General features: G+C 40.5%; 1 protein-coding gene across 2 annotated transcripts in view; it reads left to right on the forward strand.

Annotated features, from left to right (window-relative positions):
- PIK3R3 (phosphoinositide-3-kinase regulatory subunit 3) overlaps nucleotides 1–23565 on the forward strand; it is a 108577-nt gene extending 85012 nt beyond the window's left edge. For both annotated transcript variants that reach the window (XM_070510009.1, XM_014827866.3), the window contains exons 6-10: nucleotides 1045–1187; nucleotides 4127–4303; nucleotides 12272–12346; nucleotides 12784–12954; nucleotides 19816–23565. In XM_070510009.1, the coding sequence (XP_070366110.1) occupies nucleotides 1045–1187; nucleotides 4127–4303; nucleotides 12272–12346; nucleotides 12784–12954; nucleotides 19816–20014 (765 nt within the window). In that variant the 3' untranslated portion in view covers nucleotides 20015–23565. The remainder of the gene's footprint in view (nucleotides 1–1044; nucleotides 1188–4126; nucleotides 4304–12271; nucleotides 12347–12783; nucleotides 12955–19815) is intronic.
- The last annotated feature ends 600 nt before the right edge of the window (nucleotides 23566–24165 follow it).

Consider the following 24165-nt stretch of genomic DNA (forward strand, 5'->3'; position numbering starts at 1 on the left):
GTATACGCCTTGCCATGCCATCTATGTGCAGTGTTGCATTTTCTTTCCGTACCCCAATTCTTTAAGACTTAGCTTAAATGTCGCCTCTTCTATGAAGCCTCTGTAAAGCAGTAAATAACTAATTCATCCCAGCTGATTGCCTCTACCATGACATGAAACCAAATCTTATTAGAGTTCAGAAATCTATTTTACCTGTGTATTCTGAATCCTGGAGGGCAGGCTCCATGTTTTATGAATTTCTTTATCACCATATGGTACTGTCTGTGTGGTGGATTCTCAATAATCATTTGTTGAAATTGAGGAATTATCCTGTAAGCACCAAAACTTTTAAAATTGTAAGCAGTCTGGATAGCAGTCTTTCTCAACCTTTATACATATTTCTTGACTTTCCAAAATAAATTGAACAAAGTTTAATCCTCTTTGAAGATTTTGGGGAAATCGTGATTCAGATGCTAAAGTCCACAGATACCCTCAAAGCTCATCAAGATGTGTAGAACTCCTTACCCCAGTACTGAATGCTTTAGCCCACTGGGCTTTTGTTTTGTGGAGTTTTACTTTTTCTTCTTATTCTACATATGATTTTAGCAGCTGTTCTTTCCATTTTCATCTTCTGCTTCTAATCAGATTAATCTACTGATGAATCTGTTTGGAAAACTACAGGCTTTAGAAATGAAAGTAAGCATAAATAGACTCTAGAGGGCTCTTCGGGGAATAAGGCTTTGCACGTTGGTGCATGGACTCCTCCCCTCCATCCTTTCACTCCTTTAGTGCCTTTAGGGGTTAATCTCTCTTAGCAACTCAGAGGCCTTTCTGTGATTCGCAGCTATATTCCAGGTAATAGTTATTCTTATTTTAGGGTTTGGATGATGTATTTTTTATATAAGTAATAAGGGTAGGAGTCAAATAAAGGGTCCTGTTTTAGCCCTCTTACTTTGGCCCTATATGGAATTGTAACTAGAATTATAAGATTTGTTTTAAGACCAAGGTGACAAAAAAAACAAATAAAGTAATGAAGTATATGTCTTTGCTTTTTCTCTCCTACAGGAAATACAGATGAAGAGGACTGCAATTGAAGCTTTTAATGAAACAATTAAAATATTTGAAGAGCAGTGTCACACACAAGAACAACATAGCAAAGAATATATTGAGCGATTTCGCAGAGAGGGGAATGAAAAGGAAATTGAACGGTAAATCTACGTAATACTTCCAACTGCATCAGTGAGACAAGACTTCTTTTCTTCCCCAGTAATCTCTGTCGTGTCTGCTTTTATCCACTCAGACTTCACAGTCCTGCCTTATGGAACTACTTGCTGTTCCCACTGACAGCACCAAACTGCATCTCCTCTCTTCTATCTTCTGTCTCCATCCTCCTAAATTGTTAACTCTTGCTCACCCTTTAGGACTCAGCTTAAGACATGACTCTTTCTAGAAAATCTTTAGGGGATTTTTGTTCCTACCTCTATAGTATCTGGTCCTGATCCCTTTTGTAACATTTACCGAATGTCATACCCACTAAACTGCAAGCTTGTTGAGAGTAATGATGGTGGCTTATCGTCCCTCATAGCTCCAGCCCCTATTATGGTGCCTGAGAGTACAGAGTAGTACTCACTGAATATTTGTTGAACTGAAAATCAACAGCAGCAGTCTAAGAATAAATTGGAGGCAGAACAAGACCATGGGCAGGAAGACCAACCTGACTATTGCAGGTGACTGCGGTCTTTGTGGTCATCAGGTTAAAAGATGGTAGTGACCTGAAGTAGAGCAAGGGCAGGAAAGGAGGGGGAGTTAATAGAAATGCTGAGGACTTGATGCCTGACCAGATGTAGTAGGTATGGGAGAAGTCAAAGATTATTCCTAGATTTCTATATAAGTGACTAAGGGATGCTGTTATTTACCAACATAGGAAGTACATGAGATGAGTTTGGAGTTGGAACCAATGAGTTTGAGGTTCCTGTGAGAACCCAAATGGAGTTGTCTGAGAGGCAGGCAGCTGGTTATTTAGATTTGGAACTCAGGGTACAGAAAGGATTTGGGAGGCCTAAGTGTGTAGGTCATGGTAGATGCTAAGAATGAGATTACAGTGAGAGAGTGAGCAGCATGAGGGAAGTATGGGATCTGGCAACTAGTGGATATTGGAAGCCTTTATGATGGCAAATTTAGTGGAGTATTGGTAGACTGAGCCAGATGACAATGGGTTGAGGAGTGAAAAAGTAAATCAATAAAAAAGAATCATATGCAAGGGAAAAGCAAAATTACTTCTCATATTAGCACTAAAGTATTAGTGAACTTCTGTGTACATAAAAAGAGTTGAGTGCTGTGAGGCAGTATAGCTTGACAGTTAAAACTATGGGCTTGACTTCTGGATTGACCGTTCACTAGCTGTGTGACCTTGGGTCAGTTACTTAACTCTCTTGGCCTGTGTCCTCGTTCTTAAACTGTGGATAGTATCTTGTTGAAATGCTCTGAGAATTAAGTGATACACACACATACACGTGAACATACATACATATTCATGGTATAGAATGGTGTATGTCTGTGCATGTGTGTATGTATCTTGGCATATAGTATCAATAAATGGCGGGGCCGGCCCCGTGGCCAAGTGGTTAAGTTCAGCACTCTGCTTCGGCAGCTCAGGGTTTTGCTGGTTCGGATCCTGGGTGCGGACATGGCACTGCTTGTCAGGCCATGTTGAGGCGGCATCCCACATGCCACAACTAGAAGGACCCACAACTAAAAGTATACAACTATCTACTGGGGGGGATTTGGGGAGAAGAAGAAGGAAAAAAATAGACTGGCAACAGTTGTTAGCTCAGGTGCCAATCTTTAAAAAGAAAGGCAATTATTATTAATAATGAAGAAATAGAAAAGAACTTGTCGTTCAGTTGCAAGGGGAGGTGAAGCAGCATGATGAAGTTGTTTTTTTTGTTTTAAAGATTGGCACCTGGGCTAACAACTGTTTCCAATCTTTTTTTTTTCCTGCTTTTTCTCCCCAAATCCCCCCCAGTACATAGTTGTATATTTTAGTCGTGGGTCCTTCTAGTTGTGGCATGTGGGACGCTGCCTCACTGTGCCCTGATGGGCAGTGCCATGTCCGTGCCCAGGATCCGAACCAGCGAAACCCTGGGCCGCCAAAGCGGATTGCGCGAATTTAACCACTCAGCCATGGGGCCGGCCCCCTGAAGTTTTAATAGTGATATAAAACCACATATTATTGAGTGACAAATGAGTAATGTGGACCATTTTTGCCTTAAGCGTTCAGAGCACAGCAAAACTTTGTGTGCTGGAAAAGCTTATAGCCATCATCTACCAAGTGCCTACCAAGATGTACCAGGTACAGTTTAGACCTTTTACCTGTTATGACCTTTAATTCACATGGTAACCCAGTGAAGTAGGTACTATTGTAGGTTCCCGTTTTAAACAGATGAGGAAATGAAGGCACAGAGAAGTTAAATAACTTGCCCATAGCCACACAGTAAGTGGCAGGGCAGAGATTCAAACTTAGGCAGGCTGACTGCTAAGCTATTGCTCTTAACTGATTTATTGTGTCCCTCTTATATATCATACATATAGCTTTACTCATTCAGTCATGGCTGGATCCAGGGCCCAAACAAGATCATCAGGATTCTCTCTTATACCCTGTCTTTTGGCTCAGTTTTTCTTTGTGTTGGCTTCATCCTCAGGTAGGCTTTCCTTGTGAGGAGGCAGTATAGCTTCTGGGTGTCTTAGAATCACATATTCATAATTTGGCAATCCCAGTGGAAAGAGAATCTCTGTTTACAATAATTCTAGCAAAAGTCTTAGAATTGACTTTCACTGGGTCCGTTTGGGTAATATTCCTGTTCCTAAACCAGTCACTGTGGCCTGAGGATAGGGATAGGATGGAATGGAATGCTGCTATTGGCCGGGCTGGGTAATGTGGATGTTCTCCCTTGAGTCTGAGATAGGGGCAGGGAACACTTACCTACAGGGAACGTCAGGGTGTTGCTCCCAGAAGCATGAGAATGGATATGGGCCATGCAGAAACAACAGATGTCTACCACACTTAAGAGATTGGGGCTGTGCTCACAGTATAGAATGCTTATGCTTGGTTCCCATTTTAGCCTTAATATGTCAAATATTTTCACAGAATTATGATGAATTATGACAAATTGAAATCACGTCTGGGTGAGATTCATGATAGTAAAATGCGTCTAGAGCAGGATTTGAAGAAACAAGCTTTGGACAACCGGGAAATAGATAAAAAAATGAACAGTATCAAACCTGACCTGATCCAGCTGCGCAAGATCCGAGATCAGCACCTTGTGTGAGTAGTCTGGGCCTATATGGGAGGGAAACACCAGCACCAGATTACTGCTGGAGATGTTAGAGGTCGAAGAGATTTTTAATTAAGAACTGGCCACTGAGATTGTAAGAATTTAGGAAAGCAGTCCTATTAATAGTTGGGGTGCCACAGTTTACCTAAAGTCACTGTATGGGGCAAATCAGAATGTAGGACTTTAATCCATACAAATGCCTTGGAAGTCTCAGAGGTTTGCTGTGGCACAAGCAAAGTGATATAGCTTAAGAAGTACAGATTAATGTTTGCCTAAAACACATAAACCAGAATCTTTGGTTACATAGTAGAACCACAGAAATAGAAATTACCCCTCATGGGCACAGGCAAAGACACTAATAGTAGAGGCCTACAAATAGGGATACAGAACAATCTGTGGAAGGTGTTCTGTATTTAAGAAATGAAATTCTGTATTCAAATACTAGAAATCTGTCAATAGCAGACATGAAAGCTAATTTCACCTGAGGGGTGAAACCCAGCTCTTCAATATTGTGGAAAACGATATGATTTAGCAAGATACAGGGATATTATCCAAATAGAGATTGAAAGGTTCATTATCAGAGCAAGGTGTGTGGGTTAGATTTTTAGAAGGACAAATGGCTGCTTCATAGAAGGAGAGAGTCCATGAGAAAGGAAAATATATTAGGTTTAGTTCTAGGTAATGAATATACTGTTAGGACATATCTTTATGGCTGACTTTCATGTATGTAACACAACTCAGTTCAAACTCCTGGCAGGAGAAGACAGGGTAAAGACCTCTGACTGGATTTTCCATAGCCTTCAGGGCTTCTTTATGTGAGAAAGGGAAAGGGGATGAAATATAAGCTTAGAAGTTGGAACTGGTGACTGTTGAGTTTCAGTAGAGGAAAATTTAAGGTGATTGTCTTCGGGGCAAACAATCACAATTATACTATGCTGAGTAGCTTTTAGTAACACTCCTCTCTAGAGATCATTTTGGTTTGCTATTGTGACCAAAAAAAAGTCAAGCAAGTACACATACCACACAGAAGAGCTTTGGGAACAAGCAAGAAGTTGCCCTTGTCTCAAATCAGTGTTGTCTGTTCTTGGAGTGCTTAAATGGTGCTGGTCACATAATGAAGCTGAAAGAAGGCCCCAGAAAGCTATGCCATGGATCAGAGGAATGAGGGGAAGCTCTTCTTTGCCCTGGAAAGCAATGAGATAGCAAGAAATATACCATCCCATGGGTCATGAATAAGTGTGGCAAACTAGACCTTGAAAGTTCCTTTAATGAGTTATGTAAGCTAAGTATAAGAGAGTTTAGATAACATGATGGATAATAAACCATGACCTGCTAGTAAAGATAGCTAGGAAGTTGAGGGCGACACAACCATTACCTCTTTTGGAAGGATTGCTTCAGGAAGGATAGTCCAGTGTCGCATAGTCCCTGCTTTGATGTTTCTAACAGAGACAGTACTAGGCTTGTGAATTCTGTCTGTTCCAATGCTGAAATTGCATAGTCAGTCCTGAAGGAGACCGGTTGTGAAATGTGTACTGCATGATACTGAGTATGATCTTTCTTTGATCTTGTTTTGAAGTTGGAATAGGTTGGAATTCTACAGTACCCAACAAGAGATTATCATTAATTCATCCCTGTCACACCCTGTGGGTGTGGACATTTCCCTGATTTCCCACTGCATAGCCCACAAGGATTTTATGAGATTCTCTGCTGAGATCCCAATGTACTGTTTCTAGAATAATTTTTTTTATTGAGTTAACATTGGTTTATAATATATAAATTTCAGGTGTACATCATTATAGTTTGACTTCTGTATAGACTACATTGTGTTCACTACCAAAAGTCTAGTATCCATCTGTAACCATACAAATGTCCCCCTTTTCCTCTTTTGCCCTCCTCCCACCCCATTCCCCTCTGGTAACTACCAATCTGTTCTCTGTATCTATGTGTTTGTTTGTTTGATCTTTCACATATGAGTGAAATCATATGGTATTTGTCTTTGTTTGTCTGACTTATTTTGCTTAGCATAATACCCTCAAAGTCCATCCATATTGTCAAAAATGGCAAGATTTCATCCTTTTTCATGGCTGAGTAGTATTCCATTGTGTGTGTGTGTGTGTGTGTGTGTGTGTGTGTGTGTGTGTGTGTTTGTGTACACACACACATTCCACATCTTCTTTATCCATTCATCTGTCAGTGGGCACTTAGGTTGTTTCCAGGTCCTGGCTGTTGTAAATAATTCTGCAATGAGCATAGGGTGCATCTATCTTTTCAAATTAGTGTTTTTGTGTTCTTTGGATAAATACCCAGAATTGGAATAGCTAGATCATATGGTAGTTCTTTATTTAATTTTTTGAGAAATCTCCATACTGTTTTCCTTAGTGGCTGCACCATTTTACATTCCTACCAGCAGTGTATGAAGGTTTCCCCTTCTCCACGTCCTCTTCAACACTTGTTATTTTTTGCCTTTTTAAGAATAGTCATTCTCATGGGCATGAGGTAATACCACATTGTGGTTTTGATTTTCATTTCCCTAATAATCAGTGATGTTGAACCTCTTCTCATGTGCCTTTTGGCCATTTGTCTATCTTCTTTGGAAAAGTGTCTGTTCAGATACTCTGCCTATTTTTTAACTGGGTTGTTTTTTGTTGTTGTTGAGTTATATGAGTTCTTCCTGTATTTTGGAAATTAACCCCCTATCGGATGTATGATTTGCAAATATTTTCTCCCAGTTGGTGGGTTGTCTCTTCGTTTTGTTGATGGTCTCCTTTGCTGTGCAGAAGCTTTTTAGTTTGATGCAGTCCCATTGTTTATTTTTCCTTTTGTTTCCCTTGCCTGAGGAGTATCCAGAGATACTGCTAAGACCAATGTGAAAGAGCGTGCTGCTTATGTTTTCTTTTTGTGGTTTCAGGTCTTACGTTCAAGCCTTTAATCCATTTTGAGTTAGTTTTTTGTGTATGGTGTAAGATAGTGGTCTACTTTTCTTTTTGCATGTGGCTGTCCAGTTTTCCCAAGACTATTTGTTAAAGAGAGTTTCTTTTCTTCATTGTATGTTCTTGGCTTCTTTGTTGAAAATTAGCTATCCATAGATGCGTGGGTTTATTTCTGGGCTCAATTCTGTTCCCTTGGTCTGTGTGTGTGTTTCTCTGCCAATATAATGCTGTTTTGATTACTATAGCTTTGTAAGTAGACTTTGAAATCAGGGAGTGTGATCCCTCCAACTTTGTTCTTTTTTCTCAGAATCGCTTTGGCTATTCAGGATCTTTTGTTGTCCCATATAAATTTTAGGATTCTTTGTTCTGTTTCCATGAAAGAGGTCATTGGGATTTTGATAGGGATTGCATTGAATCTCTAGACTGCTTTAGGTAATATGGACATTTTAACTATGTTAATTCTTCCAATCCATGAACATGAAATATCTTTCCATTTTTTTGCATGGTCTTTGATTTCTTTCAACAATGTCTTATAGTTTTCAGTATACAGATCTTTCATCTCCTTGGTTAAATTTATTTCTAGGTATTTTATTCTTTTTGTTGCAAGTATAAGTGGGATTGTATTCTTGATTTCTCTTTCTGTTAGTTCATTGTTAGTGTATAGAAATGCAACTGATTTTTGTCTGCTGATTTTTTTTTTAAAGATTGGCACCTGAGCGAACAACTGTTGCCAATCTTCTTCTTTTTTGTTTCTGCTTTATCTCCCCAACCTGCCCCCGTACATAGTTGTATATCTTAGTTGCGGGTCCTTCTAGCTGTGGCATGTGGATGCCGCCTCAGCATGGCCTAACGAGTGGTGCCATGTCTGCGCCCAGGATCCGAACCGGCAAAACCCTGGGCCACCGCAGCAGAGCGCGCGAACTTAACCACTCGGCCATGGGGCCGGCCCTGTCTGTTGATTTTGTACCCTGCAACTTTACTATGTGTAGAATATTCTTGAATGCTGAAATACAGAATTTCATTTCTTAAATATAGAATAAAAAATTTCTTAAATATAAAATCCTTTAAAATTTCTTTTCAAAACAGGAATTTGGTTGTTCTTTTACAATGTTTTTTCATCAGGAGTTAGTTTTCATAATCACCATTTACTTTTCTTGGTATTCATAAACCTAAATTCATAAATTCAAAATAAAGAATAACTTGACGTAACAATATAGGTACATTAATGATGAGTTTTGAGTAATATGTACTAGAGGAGTTTGCAGCTAAAGGAGTTCTGTGGAAGGTGGTGGGTTCTGATTTTTTTTTAAGCAACTTTATTGAGATATGGCTCACATCTCATACAATTCACCCATTTGAAGTGTATGATTCAGTGTTTCAGTATATTCACAGATATGTGCAATCATCACAATAGTCAATTTTAGAACATTTTTTTCACCTCAAAACGAAATGATGTATGCTTTACCTATCATACCCTATCATACTATTCCCTCCAGCCCTAAGCAACCACTAAGCTATTTTCCATCTCTATTGGTTTGCCGATTCTGGACATTTCATATAAACGGAATTACATAATATGTAGTCTTTTGGGAGTGGCTTCTTTGACTCAGCATAATGTTTTCAAGGTTCATCCGTGTGTAGCATGTATCAGTACTTCATTCATTTTTATGGCCAAATAATATTTCATTGTATGAATATACTGCATTTTGTTTAACTATTCTTCAATTGATGGACATTTGGGTTGTTTCCGTCTCTTGGCTATTATGAATAGTGCTACTGTGAACATTTGTGTACGTTTTTGTATGTACATATGTTTTCACTTCTCCTGGGTGTATGCTGAGGAGTGGAATTGCTGGGTCATATTGTAACTATGTTTAAGTGAGGAACTGCCAGACTTTTCCAAAGTGACTGCACTATTTTATGTTTCCACCAGCAATGGTCTGGGTTATTCTGTTGTTGTTGTTGTCGTCTTTGGTGAGGAAGATTGGCCCTGAGCTAACACTTGTGCCCATCTTCTTCTGTTTTCTATGTGGGATGCCGCCACAGCATGGCTTGATGAGCAGCGTGTAGGTCTGTACCTGGGATCTGAACCTGTGAACCCTGGGCCACCAAAGCAGAGCACACGAGCTTAACCACTATGTCACTGCGCCAGCCCCTTTCTGGGTTTTTTAAAATAGTGAATCAGTCCTTCATTTATCTCTTAGATCTTTAAAATTTTAAAAGTGATTTATCTTTTCAAAATGCCTTGTATATTATCTCATTTTACTCTTCTTTAGCAAGTGTGAAGTTCTGTTCATAAAACTTGGTAAAAGACAAGTTGTATTTCCCTCCTACTTTAAATTAAAATTAATTTATTCCAGGGCTGGCCCAGTGGCACAGTGGTCAAGTTCGTGCGCTCTGTTTCAGTGGCCCAGGGTTTGCAGGTTTGGATCCTGGGTGTGGACCTAGCACCACTCGTCAAGCCATGCTGTGGTGGCATCCCATATAAAATAGAGGAAGATTGACAAGATGTTAGCTCAGCAGCACTCTTCCTCACAAAAAATAAAATAAAATAATTTATTCCAACTTCCTACCTGCCTCATTATATGAGAAGTATTTTATCTCAGTTATGATTGGGTCTCTTCCCACCTCCTACACATACAGGTACACATACAGATCATTTAAGAATGTCACCCTGAGGTGGTGCCAGGTAACTAAGGGAGCAGAGTCCCTTGTCCCTCATCACTGCCATCATTGGGTGCTTCCTCTGCCCCTAATCATTGTGTCCTGCCATCTGATTAAATACCGCTATTGCAGAAAATTCAGAAGTACTCTTCACAGTAACCTCCTTCTTGGCCACCAACAGCCTGCATCTTCTTGTCCTCCATCCAGGCAGCCTTGTGCATGAGGCACCCTTTTCTGTCACTCCATCTGATACTTTAGCCAGGCTCTGGGGAAGCATAATTCTCCTTCAGGACTGCTGCTTTAGCTTCAAAGTAGTTTCTCTTAGCCCCTTCTTTCAGGGACTGCCCAGTCCCCTCTTTTCTGGACTGAAACACAAGGTCCTTTCCTCTTAGAGGGTGGTAGTTGGGTTGAAAGGCTCATTAGACCTTTAGAAAGGGCATCATAAACACATATATTTTTTCTTACGTGCTCGGGCGGCAACTGAGTAAGGATATGCTGATACCAGTTATTTTTTCTCTCTTGTTTTTCTTAAGATAGCTTCAATGTAAGCTATGGGAGTAGCATTTTTCCTGTTTTTTAGAAGAGAATACGTAAGGAGAGCCTGGTCAAGATCTCACAATTAGTAACAGAATGAGAACTGGATGTTGGGTCCTTTGTTGCTTTGCCTCAGGTTTTTCCTCTAGAATGTACCTGCCTTTACTTGTGATCTAGGCATTAATCAATAAGTTAAATATGAATTAACGTACTTGCTAAAGTTATTCAAGCATTTTCAAAATAATTTTTAAAAGCTGGTCAGTTCCTGGTGTTGTTAAGAGATGTTTAAGGACTCAGAACTATATAGTAGTATTTGAAATGGACTTGCGGGAGATTTGAAAAGTTGCCTGTGTCAGAAGGGAGAGACCATAATAGATGGAGGGTGAGTGAAAAACCTTCTTTTCTTTCTCCCGGATATTTCTGGGTATCCTAACATTTCTTGTGGCAGAAAGAGAAGCTCAGTTTAAGAGGTTGGTGGTTAAAAGAAAATGGGGACTCAGGAGAAAATGTGGTGTAGTTTGTTCATTTCAAGCCCTTTACTGAGTGTACTTGCGTCTTTACTAAAGAAAAGATCACTTTTTTAAGGATAGAAAACTTTGGATGATAAGAATGTTTAGGGGAGGGTATCTGGATATTTTGCGAAGAGAAGTGATGCTGTGGGAGGGGATTTGCTACTAAGTAAATTCCATCAAGATCATGTGTTAGTTGTTTTCCTGCTTCACTAAGTGTAAAAAATGAAATCCAGGTTAACTGAAGGACATGTCTTAACTGAGAAAGGCTATGAAATTTGTCTAAAAGAACTTTAAAATTAGGTGTGATGTCAAGATATCAAGTGTACTTGGGGTCAGAGAAAGGTAGAAGATGACCTTGGAATTGACCCTGAAGATTTTGTTAAAAGCAGCCCAGCAGCAAATATTTACTGGCTGTTTATTGAATATCTGCCATGTGCTGGCTCTCTTTTCAGCATTGGGAATAGCATGAACAGGACAGAGCCCTTCCTTTAAAGCAGCTTAAATTTTAGTGGGGGAGACAAACATAAACAAGTGAAAATATAAAAGAAAGAATTTCAGGCAAGTGCTATGAAGATGATAAAATAAGGTAAAATCTAGAAAGTGACTAGGGGATGCCTTACTTGGGACAATTAGGGTATTCCTCCCTGAAGAGATGATGTTTATGATGAGACCTGATTGATGAGGAGCCCGGTTGGGGGGTGGTGATGAATGAAAGAGTTTTTATATTCTACTCAAGTTTTAGACTATCAGCCATCTCAATGGAACTAAATGTAATGGTTTATATAATTTTACGTATAAAATGTTGGCATATTTTAAAATACTGTGATTTACCTGGCGATGAAGAAAATTCGTTTTAATTACTCAGATTGCCACCTTGAATTTCTTGTGGCTTGCTTAGGTGCAAAAATAGACCTTGAAATTCTGTTTTAGAATTTTAAACTCAGTATAGTAGGCCACACAGGAATTGAGTCCTCTGGCTTAGTGGAGATTACCGATGTGACACTGCTCACCTAACTAGGGATATCAGAAACAAATGTCTCAACTGTGTTTGAGCACAAATATATGTGTGCTTGTAATGGGGAAATGAAAAGTGAGAGAAGTGTTTAATTTTAGGTAGCTCTCTCTGTTTCTGTGTTTTTGCAAAAAGTTGAAGGAAAAGTAATGGAGAAACTAGTTTAGGGAAATCTCTGACCATGCTTAGTGGGACTGGGGAAAATAAAAGGTTCCTGGACTCTGGAAGTTTGGTTGGCTTGGATGTATCTACTTTGTCCAGGCAGAATGTGCACACATACTGACACTGGTGTCTTCCCTCTGGCAGATGGCTCAATCACAAAGGAGTGAGACAGAAGCGCCTAAATGCCTGGCTGGGAATCAAGAATGAGGATGCTGATGAGTAAGCTCTCTGTACCTTTCTGTCAGATGGCTTTGTTCCCAATATAAGACATGGGCCTTTTTTATACATGCTAAATGTTGGTTCTCATTGTCACTTGAGGACATGGAATCAAGAACTTTGCACCTCTTTTGAATTGAATTGCCTGAAGAGTACCCTACAGGGTCTTGAGTTCAGAGGCCTGCCAAACCACATCAAATCTGGGTGCATAAGCATTGCCCATTCAGACATTCATGTGTCAGCTTATTGGATGAGACATGTGAATTCTGTGCTTTCTGCACCATAGCAAGTAATCAAGTTGTTAAAAAAAAATCCAACTAATTGCAATTTCACTTTGTCATTTTGTGGTTGAAGAGTTAAAAAAGAGTTTTACTCATGAATTTGCTATTAGATATAAGTAACTTGATTGTTAGAATAATATTTTAACATTTAATTTTTAGGACCTATTTTATCAATGAGGAAGATGAAAGCCTGCCCCATTATGATGAGAAAACCTGGTTTGTTGAGGATATCAATCGAGTACAAGCAGAGGACTTGCTTTGTGGGAAGCCTGATGGCGCATTCTTAATCCGTGAGAGCAGCAAGGAAGGATGCTATGCTTGCTCTGTGGTGTGAGTTTTCTCTGGGGGCGTGAGCTTTGAAAACTTCTGCATTGACTAGTAGACAATCAACCCCTCATAAAATTCAGATCAAATTAGTTGAAGTACAATAATGAGAACCCATGGCTTAGACCATTCATATTTGTACAAAGAAACCAGTTAGTTGCTTTAGGATAAACGATATCTGAAATTATTTCTGGGATTTTAATTTAAACGGTAAACAGGTTAGGCCCTGCAGTGTAACTGTTGGATTTCAGGTATCTGTGAAAAGTAGTATGAGATTGGTAATTGAAAAGATCACTTAATTCTTTAGTAGTCTCCTGCATGCCTGCCGTGGTCTTCATTGTCAGATTAAGGAAGGCTTGATTAAATAGAACTGTTTTTACTTCAGAAGAAAAACTCTATCTGAATTTTGTACTTAAATAGTCTTCTTTTGGGGTAAGTATGAGAAAAATGGAAAGTGAAATTCTTGGGACAGCTAACCATGCCTCAGTCAGATTTTGCCTAAATGTTGTGTATATTCCTTAAAAAGGCAAATTTCTTCATTGACAAAGACCATACTTAGAATGGAGGTATAGAATGACGGTTATGAGAGCAAGCTTTGATATCAAATACATTGTATTCAAATCCTGACTCTACTACTTACCAGAGGTGTGACCTAGTATAATTTACTTAACCTTTCTTTGCCCAGTTTCCTTATCTGTAAAATAAGGATAATAATAATATCTACTTGAGGGTTTTTGTAAATATTAAATGAGTTAATATATGTAATGGAATGTGCTTTGATCATTGCTGGCACATAATAAATAAATGTTACCTACTAATTTTATTATGATAGTGACACTGCTGATGGACATGGCAGAAGGGAAGCAAAGATGACAAAATGATTTTGTCTTCAAAGAGCAAGGTGGTGAGGATAGACAAAAGACACTCATATTAACAGAGAGTTCACTACTTTCTTCTCCTTAGTGGTCTACCTCTGCCATGGGTCAGAGTTTGAATCCAAATTTACTTGGTTTCAAAGCCCACATTCTTCTATTGCACCATGCTTTCTTAATTTCACAGTTAAATATCCAAGATAAATAGGTATCAATAGGTATCATGTGCACATGAAGCACTGTTAATTTGAGTGGAGAAAGAGAGGGTTAGGAGGTTTTATGGAAGAGGTGGCATTTGAGCTGGACTTTGAAAGTATGAACAAAGGGATGTCTATGGGCAGAAAATGGGAGAGGAGTTGAAAAGTGCATTGGATTACTGTTGTCTGAAGATACAGCGACTTGAAACGTTTCATGTCTCTCTGACCTGGGCTGCCTAAGTTATCTGAGTGGAAATGGCAGGAGAGGATGGTTTTTGCAGGATTTGAGTTCTTTTAAAAACAGTAAAAAGAAGGAAGGCAATAAACCCAGTGCACTGGTCCCTCACCCTCACTTAAGTCATTTGGTGGCAGCCTGTGGGTTAAGGACTTGACTGGTGGAAGGTGCTGCTCAGCTACTCCCTGGAAGACCAAGGAACAGCCTGAATATCTTGGGGAGCTGTATTCTTTTTCTCCTTCTTTTAGCCACAGATTTGACCAGACTCAAGTTCACAGCAGTATGGATTTCCTTTCCCTGTGAAAACCAACTGCAGTCATATATCTTATTAGAGTTCATATTGAGGATGGTTGGAAGCAAAAGACTTCCACTTGTTTCCCACCCTCTCTGGCCACAGGAAGCCTGCCTACAGTGATGTCTCAGTATACTTAGGACATTTGCTAAATTAGGGGTATGAATAAGTTCAGTTTTTTAGGAGACTCTCGTCGCAAAATTAAAATGATCATGTAGTAGGAAGTCAAGTTATGAAACTCATTTGTTTTTCCGTTTTAATTTCTGTTAATGACATCATAAAGAAGCCTAAGAAGAAATTGCTTAACTCTACAGCCTTCTCAGGCTAAAGACCTGCAGCCAGCAATGTCTGTTGTCCACTAGGTTAGGGAGTCAGATAGTAAGCACTTGTGATCCTTATTGTTGTTGCCACTGAGGATTAAGAAATTTGATTAGGGATCAAAAAATGGGCTGGAGACATGAACAGACATTTCTCCAAAGAAGATATAATGATGGCCAGTAGGCACATGAAAAGATGCTCATCATCGCTGATCATCAGGGAAATGCAAATCAAAACTACACTAAGATATCACCTTACACCCGTTAGAATGACAAAAATATCTAAAACTAATAGCAACAAATGTTGGAGAGGTTGCGGAGATAAAGGAACCCTCATACACTGCTGGTGGGAATGCAAACTGGTGCAGCCACTATGGAAAACAGTATGGAGATTCCTCAAAAAACTAAAAATAGAACTACCATACGATCCAGCCATCCCACTACTGGGAATTTATCCAAAGAGCCTGAAGTCAGCAATCCCAAAAGTCCTGTGCACCCCAATGTTTATTGCAGCACTGTTTACAATAGCCAAGACGTGGAAGCAACCTAAGTGCCCATCAACAGACGAATGGATAAAGAAGATGTGGTACATATATACAATGGAATACTACTCAGCTGCAAAACAGAACAAAATCATTCTATTTGCAATAACATGGATGGACCTTGAGAGAATTATGTTAAGTGAAATAAGCCAGCAAGAGAAAGATAATCTGTGTATGACTCCACTCATATGAGAAATTTAAAACTATGGACCAAGAACAGTTTAGTGGACACCAGGGGAAAGGTGGGGTGGGGGGTGGGCACAAAGGGTGAAGTGGTGCACCTACAACATGACTGACAAACATTAATGTACAATTGAAATTTCACAAGATTGTAACCTATCAATAACTCAATAAAAAATAAAAAATAAAAAAAAATAAAAGAATAAAACTAGTTGGACTGGAAAAAAAGAAAAAAAGAAATTTGATTAGGGATAGACTAATGAGACAGGTCATCAAGGAAACGGAAGACTTGAACAACACTGTAAAATAACTAGACCTAACAGTCATCTCTAGAACACTCCATCTAGTAACACAGAACACATTCTTCTCAAGTGCACACAAACCATTATCCAGGATGGACCACAGGTTAGGCCACAATTTCAATAAATTTGAAAGTGTTGAAATCATACAAGATATATTTTCTAACCACAATAGAAAGAAATTAGAAATCAAAAAACAGAAGGAAATTTTGAAATTCACAAATGTGGACAGTAAACAACACACTCTTAAATAATCAATCATCAAGGAAAGAAAAGAGAAGTTAGAAAATACCCTGAGATGAGTGAAAACAGAAACACAACAGCTCAAAACTTACAGAACGCAGCTAAAGCAGTGCTAAGAGGGAAATGTATAACTATAAACATTTATATCAAAAAAGAAGCTCTCAAATTAATAACCTTCTTCCACCTTAAGAAACTAAAAAAAGAAGAGCAAAATAAATCCAAGCAGGCAGAAGGGAGGGAATAATAGAGATTAGAATGGAAGTAAATGAAATAGAGAATAGAAAACAATTGAGAAAATCAGTGAAACCAAAAGTCAGAATTAACAAAATAACAACCTCTAGCTAAACTCACACACACACACACAAAAAGAGAGAGAGAAGACACAAATTACTAAAATCAGGATGAAAGAGGGGACATTACTTGTAGTCCTTACAGAAATAGGAAAAGATAATGAAGGAATGCTGTAAACAATTGTATTTAAACCTAGATGAAATGGACAAATTCCTGGAAGTACACAAACTACCAAAACTGACTTAAGAGGAAATAGAAAATCTGAATAGAACTATAAGAAGTAAAGAAATTGAATTATTAATTTAAAAAACTGCCCACAAAGAAAAGCCCAGGCCCAGCTGACTTCACTGGTGAATATAACCAAATATTTTAAAAGGAATTAACACAAGTCCTTCACAAGCTGTTCTGAAAAATAGAGAGAGAACACTGCCCAACTCATTTTACAAGGGCAGTATTACTCTGACACCCAAATGAGACAAAGATATCAGAAGAAAACTGTGGACCAGTATCTCTTATGAATATAGACATAAAAATCCTCAACAAAATACTAGCAAAGCAATGCCAGCAGCATATAAAAGGGATTGCATACCATGACTAAGGAGGATTCATGCCAGGAATGCAGGAGTGGTTCAACATTAAAAATCAATGTAATACATAATATATTAATAGAATAAAGGACAAAAATCACATGGTTATTTCAGTAGACTCACAAAAAGCATTTGACAAAATCCAACACTCTTTCATGTTAAAAAAACACTGAACAAACTAGGAATAGGTAGGTACTTCCTCAACTTGACAAAGAATACCTATGAAAAACCCACAGCTAATATTATACTTAATGGTGAAAGACTGAATTCTTTCCCCTAAGATCAGGAAGAAGGCAAGGATGTCTGCTCTCACCACTTCTAATCATTGTACAGAAAGTTCTAGGTAGGCCAGTTAGTCAAGAAAAAGAAATAAAAGGCATCCAGATTCGAAAGGAAGAAGTGAACTATTAGAGCTAATAAATGAGTTTAGCAGGGTTGCAGGTTAAAAGATCAGGATATAAAAATCAGTTGTATTTCTGTATACTAGCAGTGAACAATCTGAAAATGAAATGAAGAAGACATGCTATTTATAATAGCATCAAAAATGACAAAATACCTAGGATTAAAACAGAAGAAGTACAAGAGCTGCACAGTGCAAACTATAAAACATCAGTGAAAGAGCTTAAAGAAGACCAAAATAAGTAGAAAGACAGCCTGTGTTCAGAGATCAAAAGACTTAATATTGTTAAGATGGCAGTACTTCCCAAATTGATCTACATGTTCAGTGTAATCCATATGAAAAATCCCAGCTGGATTTTTGCAGAAGATGATAAGATGATCCTAAAATATATATGAAAATATAAGGGATCCAGAAGACCCAAAATAGTCTTGAAAGAATGGAAGAGTTGAAGTATGCCTCCTAATTTCAGGACTTAGAACAAGGCTGTAGTAATCAAAATTGTGAGGCACTGAATAAGGGTAGACATGTAGGTCGATGAACAGAATTGAGAATCTACTCAGGGCGGCCCCGTGGCCGAGTGGTTGAGTTCATGCACTCTGCTTCTGTGGCCCAGGGTTTCGCTTGTTCGGATCCTGGGCGTGGATGTGGCACTGCTCCTCAGGCCATGCTGAGGTGGTGTCCCCTGTAGCAGAGCCAGAAGGACCTACAACTGGAATATACAACTGTATGCTCGGGGAGCTTTGGGGAGAAGAAGAAGAAGGAAAAAAAAAGAAGATTGGCAACAAATGTTAGCTCAGGTGCCAATCTTAAAAAAAAAAAAGAATTGAGAATCAAGAAATAAACCCTTACATTTATAGCCAGTTGGTCTTCAACAAGGGTCTCCAGACCATTCAACAGAGAAAAAATAATCGTTTCAACACATGGTGCTGGGACAGCTGGTGAGCCACATGCTAAAGAATGAAGTTGGACCCTTGACTCTCACCACGTACAAAAATTAACTCAAAATGGAGTATAGACCTAAATGTAAGAGCTGAAAGAATAAAACACTTAGGAGGAAACACAGGGATAAACTTTGTGACTTTGGGTTAGGTAGTGGTTTCTTCCACACTGAAAACACAAATAACAAAAGAAAAAAGAGATAAATTGGAGTTCACCATAATTAAAAACTTTGGCTCAAAGAATACTATTGAGAAAGTGAAAGGACAACTCAGAATGGGAGAAACTATTGCAAATCATATATCTGTTAAATGACTAGTGTCTAATACATAAAGAACTCTTAACAGTAAAAAGACAAATGCCCCAATTTAAAAATGGACAAAGTGTCTGAATAGACATTTCTATAAAGAAGATATATAAAAGGCCAATAAGCACATGAAAAAATGCTCAACATCGTTAGTCATTAGGGAACTGCAAATCAAAACCACAATGAGATACCAGTAGGATGACTATAATAAAAAAGATGGACAATAACAAGTGTTGGCAAGGATGTGGAGAAATTGGAACTCTCATACACTGCTGGCAGGAATATAAAATGGTGCAACCACTTTGGAAAACAGTTTGGTCAAAAAGTCAGAGTTACCATATGACTCAGCAGTTCTACTCCTAGGAGTGTATGCAAGAGAACTGAAACCATCTGTTCATACAAAAACTTGTACACGAATGTTCAGGGCAGCATTATTCATAATAGTAAAAAAGTTGAAACAACCTAAGTGTCCATCAGTTGATGAATGGATAAACAGAATGTGGTATATCCATACAGTGGAATATTATTCAGCCATAAGAAGAAGTGAAGTACTGATAGATGCTACAACAGGGAAGAACTTTGAAAATGGTGTGCTAAGTGGAAGAAGCCAGGTACAACAGGTGGTGTGATACTGTATGATTCCGTTTATGGGAAATGTCTAGAATAGGTAAATCCATACAGACAGAAAGTAGGTTAGTGGTTGCCAGGGTCTGGGGGGAGGGAGGAATACGGAGTACCTGCCAATAGATTCAGTTTCTTTTTAGGGTCATGAAAACATTCTGGAGTTAGGTAGTGGTGATTGTTGTACAACCTTGTCAATGTTCTAAAAACCACTGATTTGTACACTTCAAAAAAATTGGCTTGTTCTGCCCCTGTCCAATGCATCGTTGCCTAGTGAAGATGCAGGCTGAGTGTTAAATGCAGCCGCCTGTTGTAGCTCTGCCAGGTCTTAGTGGGAGGTGAAGGGTATCTCTGTGACAGGTCTATAAGGGAGTGAGGGGGGACACACATGGATGTGACATTTTACAAGCTTTGATTGACAAAACACTTCTGTTTCCCCTCCTTTGCAGAACAGTTGTTTCAGACAGTTGCTCTCAGATCATTTGGGGTCCCTTTATCTGTTGTTATCTGCCGTAATTCTGTTTGGTGTTCGTGTTGTATCGTTGCAGTGCCGATGGGGAAGTGAAGCACTGTGTGATCTACAGCACTGCTCGGGGCTATGGCTTTGCGGAGCCCTACAACCTGTACAGCTCACTGAAGGAGCTGGTGCTCCATTACCAGCAGACATCGCTCGTTCAGCACAACGACTCACTCAACGTCAGGCTTGCCTACCCTGTCCACGCACAGATGCCCTCACTCTGCAGATAAAGAGGGAGTGGGAAGAGCGGTGGCTCTCTAGCATTTTTTTCTACCGTTTTTATTAGACTATGAGGGCATTCTTTCTACATAGACTGCTTGTTTTGCACAAGAAGTGATTCTGTGAATGTGAAGTGGAGAGGCCGAGCAGCCGCTGGCCAGGACGGGGCACAAGGGGCCTGGGCTTCTCTGGGACTCAGCCGTGCTGCCGCACTGACGTAGGAAACTGGAAGCAGATGTTGTTTTTGGGCAAGTCTGTTTCATTGGGGTTCTTGTTTTCTTTGGCCAAGGCACCCTCAACAGAACACATTAGATTGGTGGGGGTTGGGGGTTACACCCGGAGACTCCTGAAGAGTCCAGGTCCTCTTTTGGTCTTTGACTCTGAGAATGCGGCAGGGGCGCGGCTCTGTCGGGAGTTCTGTTTTGATCTGGCAGTCTCTCTTCCTCCCAAAAAGAAGGCTGTTTTGGTTCTGTGGTAGAATGGCATTTGTGGGAAAGACAACCAAAGGAAAACGGGGACGCTTGGGATTTCATTTAGAGAATCTTAGGCAAGGAGGTGAAAAACCTTCACCTGAAGGTACTTTATTTCTTGACCAACATAATTTAGGCATCAGCATTTCGGTAGCTCGTCCCTCTAAAGAAGCATTATGTTTAGAAACCAAATTGATCCCAGCAAAACAGTGTTTGTTGCCGGACCAAGGTCTGATGGAAGAAGGCGGCACTAGTATCTGAACGCACACTTCTGTACCAAAACTTGAAAAGGAAAGGAAACTAGAATTGATTAGTTTTAGCATACACTAAAATTGGTCAGTGTAACTCATTCTACCCTGCCCTTGTTTCTCAGAGATGAGGAATAGTGTTCTTTTTGTGGGCATGGTGAGCTTTGAATCCTAAAATGAAGTTGGTGCTTGTGTGGTGTTTCCTTAGCCTAAAGAATGACCTGTTGTTTGAAACCATTGTAACTTGTTGTATGAGTAAAGAAAAGGTGCAATCCAGTGCTTTTAGATGGCTTGATATACCAAATAATGACGTAGAACAACATCCTTATTATATGTGCTTCCCCAAGTTTAAAGGCCCTGCAGAAACAGTAAACATGGTTTATTTTCCCCTCATCTCCTTGTCCTTTGCCAGGTAGGGCTTAGGGTAGCCATAGTGGCTGAGGCTGTAGCAGGAAGGCAGCTAGATGGTGGTCAGGGACCTCAGTAGGTCACAGACCCAGGGGCTCTGGTGTCCAGGGCGAGGGTCATACCGTGTTACCCATGGGCTTCATTACAGTGGTTTCTGAAACTTGCAAGGAGAGGAAAGGATGGCTTGGAGTTTAGACTCTTAGTAGAAACCATCTGGAAGCTTTTCTCTTTGCCTTTTTTGTGATCCTGCCATTAAGATGATGTGCACAGACTGTCCTCATGCTCCAGTGGCCCTGAATTTAGGCCAGAAATCTTCTGCTCCGTGTGGTTTGAAGGCTTCCAGCTGAATGAAGCTGGGCGAATGGAGTTGGAGGCAGGCATCTACTCCTACCTCCATTATGCACCACCCCCATTAGTCAACACTCGTTTGACAAAAAGAGTCCAGCTGCCTCTGAGCCAATCCTGGAACCATAATAGGCTCGGAGTGAGTCAGCTGTTTGAGTCCAAAGCTGTGCAGTCAGGCATCCTGGCCGAGCTAGAGAAGAAGCCAATATCTGGATCTTGGTGCATAAGGCTTCCAGCTAGGAAAGCTCTAGTTTGGGGGATGAAAGAAACAAATATAGCTTTCCCTGAGCACTTATCTTGGTGACAGGGTCTAGAATGGACCATGACATAGAAATAGACATAGATTAAAATTTTTGGAAAAACCTCCAGATTTACTAACAGGATCAGAAGGAAAGGGCATATCTTTGGCTTTTCCTTGGTTATGTTGAAGTTTCAGGTTGGAGTCAGGCAGACAAATGAACCCCCCTCCAGTGTCACTGTTCTGACTTAAACCCTTAACTGAAAGTCATCCATCTGCACATTCCTTGCCCAAATTGTCAGACTGAAATCTTGCTGCAAGTTTTGCTCAGCAATGCCAGGTGGATCGCTGCTTGGCACACCTGGACGGCCTTGCCCCTGGTGTTGGACCTGCTTAAGCAGTTGGGTGCAAGGAATGCCTCCTTTCTGGTTCTAAAATTTAGTGTGTTTTAAATGTCTCATCTAAAGTAAATGAAAGTGAGAATAAGGATACACGCCTGTAACATGGAACCCCGTGCTGCTCCTTGTCAGGCGGACGCTGAGTGTGCAGGGAGAGAGCTAGCGCCGTCTCTTGTCTACACTTGGGCTGGCCTGTGGAGAAGAGCTGCTCTTTTTTAGTCCTACATTCCTTCACTTTTTGTTTCTCTCTCGTTTTTCATCCTTGAATTTGTTACTTTGTGGGAACTGAGACATAGGATCATTTGAGAGGTTGGAAAGTGTCTTTTCTGACTAGGTGCCACATGGTTTGCCTGATCCTGAGCCCATGGAGGTGGCACAGGGACCAGTCTACTACAGCTCTTTTACGCAGTGGTCTTGGCCCCGTTCTTCTGAGTCTAGCTCTGTGTCCTGTCCCGTGATCTGGGCCCTGGGATTCTCTCTCTCGGCATCTTAACTGCAGCCTCACGGAGGCAGAGGGTAAAGAGACCAAGACCAGAGGGGCTTATTGTTTTCCTGGCTAGAGAAACCAGCCACCAACATGGAAGCAGCTTTGGGCTGGCTGGACACAGGTCCTAGGCCCATCTTTCTAGATGGAGCTTTCATCACAGAACAATGCTTTGTCCCCACCTGGCCATAGATGCGAAACCTTGGCCATGGCTCAGGCCAGTATAGGCTAGCTGTGTCCTTACCACTGATTTGGCCAAGGTTGAAGACTTCCTAATACCTCCCCTATCCGGTCTCCTAGCCTTGATAGGACCTCCCACTTATTTTGGACCTCATGTGCTCTGAAAAAGCTTTGAGAGCCAATGTGGTGTCTTCCATGGGTCCCCTCTTCTTGCTGCAAGGAACAGACCTCATGGGTCCTCTTGGGCCAAGAATTGCATCTGGGCAATTCCTGGTTTTCAAGGTGGGCTCTGTTGCCAGTTAAGACTCCAGTGTAGGCCTCTGTGAGGCTTCAGTGGCCTCAAAGCAGAGGGTGCACATGGGGGCCTGGCTGGGCCCTGTGCCGCCAACTGCTCGGCCTTGCTCTAGCTCCAGCCACTTGTGACAAACAACCTTGTTTCCTTACAAATTCCAGCATGTGACTTTGGTGCCCTGTTGTTACTTGTGAAAAACCTATTCTTCTGTTGTCTTTGATGTAGTCAAAAAAATTCATGTAGTTTACGTAAAAATATCTGATTCACAAGGAAGCCAACTATATGTCTTGTGTTGGGACAGTTCATAATGTAGTTCCTAGACCACTTTTGCAAATTGTCTTGTCACCAGATGTGTTCAGACATTGCTGTGCAGTTGTGGGGGAGGGTGGGGGGAAGGTGCGGGGAGATACTTTTTGGTCTTTTTGTTTTTTACCTTCCCCAAGAGGGGACAGTCTGGCCAACTTGCTCCAGTAATGCAATAAAGACATTGCGATAAAGCACCTTTTTGTCCTCATGCTGTGGAGGGATGGGCTGGGGGTGCGGGGGCAAAAGGAAGAGGACTGGGGTGTTGAAAAACTCTGAAACTCCCAAACCTTCTCTCTCATGAGTATCAAAAGATTGGTCCTGGCACTGAACTGGGGCCGCAGAGGCTCTCAAAGAAGAGGAAGTCGACCCTAACAGGCATGATGCCAGAATCCTGTCCAGCCACTGCAGGACACAGGGAGACTCCGAAGCTAGCCCTGAGGAAGTGCAATCTGAGAGCCATTGCATCCTCACCCACGACTGTTGGAAAGCCCAGCTTGTTGATTCTCATCACCTTTCTGCCTGGAAATAAGTGCTTCCACATTTCATTCTGGGGGCAGGGATGAAATGGGCTCAGTCTTACAGTCTGTCTTCTTGTTGCCCAGGCCATTGTCACCCTCCTGCCACAGTACTTTGTTGAGGTTCCTGTGTGTTGGGAACATAACTAACAAGCACATGACAACCTGTTTGCATAGGACATTGCAGTTCTCATCCATGTCTCCCAGGCCCCAGCCAGATGTGTACTGAATTACCCATCAGGTTAGGGGAATAGTATCTCCAACCCAGTCCTCTCTTC

Source organism: Equus asinus, chromosome 5 (genome assembly GCF_041296235.1).
Source record: "Equus asinus isolate D_3611 breed Donkey chromosome 5, EquAss-T2T_v2, whole genome shotgun sequence".
In the NCBI taxonomy this organism is placed as follows: Eukaryota; Metazoa; Chordata; class Mammalia; order Perissodactyla; family Equidae; genus Equus; species Equus asinus.